The following is a 4,733-nucleotide window of genomic DNA, read 5'->3' as shown; positions in this document are numbered from 1 at the left end:
CTCAGCCTGCTCTCTTATAGAACCAAGACTACCAGCCCAGAGATGGTCCCACCCACAAGAGGCCTCTCCCCCTTGATCACTAATTGAGAAAATGCCCCACAGCTGGATGTCATGGGGGTACTTCCCCAACTAAAGCTCCTTTCTCTGTGATAACTCCAGCCTGTGTCAAGTTGACACAAAACTAGCCAGTACACCACCAAAGACCAGCATCTGTTTACCTGATTTCTATGTCGGTGGAGCAAAAGGTTCACAGCAGCACCACAGCAGTGTGAGGCCCAGGAGGGAACTTGTCAAAGCCAACACATCCTGAAGTGACTAAACCAGGAGCAGGGTACCTGACTGGGGTTTCCACAGAGTGTCCTCTGTCTGCAGCTCTGCTCTCAAGTTTGTAAGAGTGGGAAACCAAACCAAACAACCAAAATCTTATCTTCCACTTGTGGGAAAGACAGAGTCAAGATTCACCAGTGATAACATTAGTGACCAAATGACTATCACCTCTCCAGTTATAAGTTGTTATGGATGCCGTAAGATGGCCTCCAGACACCTGTATGAACTGAGTTAGTTTGTGCTCTTGATTTCAAAGAACTTCCCTTGCTATGGGGACAATTCTGTATTCTAGCTGAGCCCCAACTCTTAAATTGAGGCATAGACTCCTTGAAAAGACAAACTTTAGATGGAATTAGCAATACTTTATTGAGTATATTAGCTGTGAACTGTAGTCAATAAATAAGATGAAATGGCAATATTTTCTTTGATAGCTTTCTTTTTTAAAGTGTTTATCGATGTAAAGGGTTTTGGACTAATTTTTCCTTCCCACTAGTTTGAGCTGTAAGTAGAATTATTTATAGCCATTCATACACTCCCACACCTCCCCAAAGATCAGTTAAATACAGTATATATAGGTATTATTTTGTCAGGATATTACTGGATGCTATGCTCTTCTGTCTTTAAGACAGTAAGAATAAAACTATGAGTATGTATTAGTTTTCCCTTTAAAGAAAATTAAAAGATGTTTCAAAACTCTCTACTGGAAATGATCTTGTAATGTAAATAAAGTGAACAGAGGTGTTCATTTGATTTCTTTGGTTGGTTTTATTCATGGTCTCCCAGCATAGAAGCCCAATGACGTTCATCATCTCTTCCTTCACGTTGCTCATGTGGAGCAATCCACTGTCTGCCTGGACTTCATCAGTTCCTTTTTCAGCTGTTCAAAGCACACAAACATGATGACATTCCAGGACCCGAGTCGCAGAAAAGAAGCCACAAACCTAGGAAGCACAGGGCACCGTTCTGTTAGCTGTTTGGAAGTCATAAAGTCGTGGCTATGGGCTGCTAAGTCCAGCAATCATAAAATACAAGGAAGGAAGATCAAAGTACCCGCCCCTCATCTTTCCTCTGCCAACAAGACAATCAGGCTTCCTCTAGGTGTCTCTACTGCTTCAGGCCGCCCGACCTGCCTCTGGACCCCACAGAGCTGAAGCAACTGAAGAGTTGAAGAGTTGCAGAGCAACACTTCCCTCCTTTGGAGGGGAGGGGAAATTCTTGTTTCACTTTACTTCCTAAACAGGGAGTAGAAACCTCTTAAGAGAGGAAGCAGAGGGAAGAAGAAAAGTGCTCAGCCAGCACGGACCACACCCAGGTGGGGGAGCCAGTGTTGTTTCCCCCTTGGACACCCAGTGTCTGAATATGACTCAGTCAGTTCTGGGTTTAGGGAATTCCACTAAACTCCACAGAACAGCTTTTATAGCAACGATTGCTTCAGAAGAGAAATGTGTTGACAGTTGCTTTGAGTAGATTTTTTTTTAAAGACAATTTTGGGTGTCTGTGTTTTCCCTGCACGTATGTCTGTGCACCATGTTCATGCCTGGGGCACAGGAAGCCCAGGAGATATCTGATCCTCTGGAACTGTTGTGTGGATGGTTGAAACTCACCATGTGAGAGTGGGAAGCAGACCCAGGTCATGTGGAAGAACAGCCAGTGCCTTTAGTCACTGAGCCTTCTCCACAGCCCTGAATAAATTTTTCTTTAACAGGAGCTTCCCCTGCTTAAAGTACCTTGCAACTTGCTTGACTCTTATTGTTTGCTTTGGTTTAGTTTTGAGAGTAGGTCTTGCTATAGCTCAGGGTGGCTCTGTCTCCCCAGTACTATAAGACTACATATGAGCCAACATAGTTCTCTTGATCCAGGCGTGCGCGTGTGTGTGTGCGTGTGTGTGTGTCTGTGTGCGTGTGTGTGTGTGTGTGTGTGTGTGTGTGTGCTGTCTCCAAAGTACTAAGACTACATATGAGCCAACATAGTTCTCTTGATCCAGGTGTGCGTGTGTGTGTGTGTGTGTGCGTGTGTGTGTGTGTGTGTGTCTGTGTGTGCGCAAAAAGATAGAAATAACATAAAATTTGACGTTTCAACCTTTTTTTCAGTGTATAACTTCATAGCATTATGTGCACGTACGATGTGTAGTAAGCCCCGGATTGAATGGCATTTCGGTCATTTCCTCAGATTCTTCATTCATTAAACACTAGATCCTCACTGCCCCCGTCATGGCCTTCTTTTTGAGACAGGGTCTCTCCTGAGATATGGAGCTCAAATATTAGACCATCTGGCTGGCCAGTGAGTACCAGGGAACCCCATTTTTGCCTCCCTAGCACCGGGCTTGCAAGCATATGCTGTCATGCCCAGCTTTTACATGGGCTCTAGAACTGAACTCCAGTTCCCATGTACATGCAGCAAGTGCTTTACAGACTGACCCTTCTCCTGGTTTATATTTTTTGAGACAGGGTCTTGCTATGTGGCTCTGGCTGGTCTTGAATTCATGACAGTCCTTGTGCCCTAGCCTCTCATGTTCTGGGATTACAAGTATGTGCCACCATAACAAACTCAGCCTGTTTAATTTAGTACCATTTGTCGAGGTTAACCCATATTAGAAAATATTTCGGGCTGGAGAGATGGCTCAGTGGTTAAGAGCACTGACTGCTCTTCTGAAGATCCTGAGTTCAAATCCCAGCAGCCACATGGTGGCTTACAACCACCTGTAATGAGATCTGATGCCCTCTTCTGGGGTGTCTGAAGATAGTTACAGTGTACTTCGATATAATCAATCAATCAGTCAATCAATCTTTAAAAAAAAAAAACTGTGGTGTCTTTTAAAAAAGAGAAAATATTTCAAAATTTGAAAAACAACCTTTAAAAATTAAATTTGCAAAATATCAAATTATAAAGTGGTTAATAATTTCTAAGTGATATGTCCATTTTAAGTTAATTTCTTACAATGTATATTATTTGTATTAATGTATCATAAGAACAGTTAGAATTTTATATAATATTCATGAGATATTCATATTTTAGTTTATAAATTATAGGGTATGGCTTTGTAATTCAAAAGGTTACAAAGTATTACTATTTCATATTATTGTAATACTTGTTGAATATATTTTTAAAAACTAGGTCATATTGTATTTTATTAGGAGAGTGGTTTCCAATATAGTACACCAGCACTTTGTGGGAAAATGTAATCTATTTCTCAATAGTACTTTGAAAGTGAATGTAATCATTCTCAAAGAGCATTTTTTTTGTGTTACATTTTTCTGTGGTTTTGCTTTAATAGAAAAATTTTAAATTAGATTGAGGGCATAAGACTCATTGCCTGGCATGTGCCTGGTTTTGATTCCCCTCAAGTGCTACCAAATAGAATTAATTAGCTTTTACTTTGTGGCATGATAAAATTGAAGACATTTATGAAGAGGCAAAGATATTTATGGAAGCCATTGCAGGGACCAGGCCTGGTACCAGTTGTCTGGCTGAGACAGTGCCGCAGCACACCCAGGCACCTTAAACACAACTTTATAGACACAGAAGGACATATCCTACCCTTTGAAGAAGGCCGTCGGTCCTTCCTTCCTGTACATGGTCATTGCACAGTTCGGTACGCTTGGGTACTGTCCTGGCAGAGAGTTGATGAATCTTGTTTTTACCACATCCACGGGAGAGGCCAGGAGTGTGGTGCAAAACCCGGCAACAAGAGCTGACAGTAAATGGCAGGGGACGTCATCTGAAAGTGAGCAGCAGCAGACTTTGAGGTGCCTGTGGTTGTACTGACCTGTCAGATACTTGTATATCTATTAGTAACAGGAAGTTAATATGATGTATTAATAAGTTAATAAATATGTTAACATATAAGAAGAAAGCCTAAACATGGCTGACGGTACAGCACCCATGTCTAATGACTGCAGACCCACTTACAGATTTATTATTTTAGGCTAACACTGTTTTCTTTGTGCTTTGGACCTGGTATAATGCCCGATACACAAGCCCTAGTACCATTAGATGAATTCAAGTCATCAAAGGAGAATGTCCATGTCTGTAAAAGCAGTTTGGATGTGATTTAGATGAAAGTAGTGATTAATTCTGCACGTAAGCTGCTCTTGACTGCCTCCTGATTCTGCAGTCCGAAGAGGAGAATCGCAGTAGATGTTCACTTCTTGGTGTTAATGGAGAATATTTTGGCAATATTCTTTTGTATTTTTACACCAAAACTGAAACAAAAACTTTGTTCCAACATAATTGTAGGCCTTTTTTCTTCCTAGAAGATCACATTTGTTAGGTGTGATGGGATACACTTTTAACTCAGCATATGGTGACCAGCCTGGTCTATACACCAGGTTCCAGACCATAGGGCTATATTGTGACTCTCTCTCTCTCTCTCTCTCTCTCTCTCTCTCTCTCTCTCTCTCTCTCTC

General features: G+C 41.5%; 1 protein-coding gene across 1 annotated transcript in view; it reads right to left on the bottom strand.

The window, feature by feature from the left end:
* Positions 1-1,072: 1,072 nt before the first annotated feature.
* Positions 1,073-4,733, bottom strand: part of Ucp1 (uncoupling protein 1) — an 8,064-nt gene continuing 4,403 nt past the window's right edge. Inside the window, exons 5-6 of the mRNA XM_021220676.1 lie at positions 3,865-4,045; positions 1,073-1,268 (exon numbers count right to left, since the gene is read on the bottom strand). Coding sequence (XP_021076335.1) covers positions 1,154-1,268; positions 3,865-4,045 — 296 coding nt within the window. The 3' untranslated portion in view covers positions 1,073-1,153. The remainder of the gene's footprint in view (positions 1,269-3,864; positions 4,046-4,733) is intronic.

This window comes from Mus pahari, chromosome 20 (assembly GCF_900095145.1).
Source record: "Mus pahari chromosome 20, PAHARI_EIJ_v1.1, whole genome shotgun sequence".
NCBI lineage: Eukaryota > Metazoa > Chordata > Mammalia > Rodentia > Muridae > Mus > Mus pahari.
The sequence above is the reverse complement of the archived record's forward strand: the minus strand, read 5'-3'. Positions and strand labels throughout refer to the sequence as shown.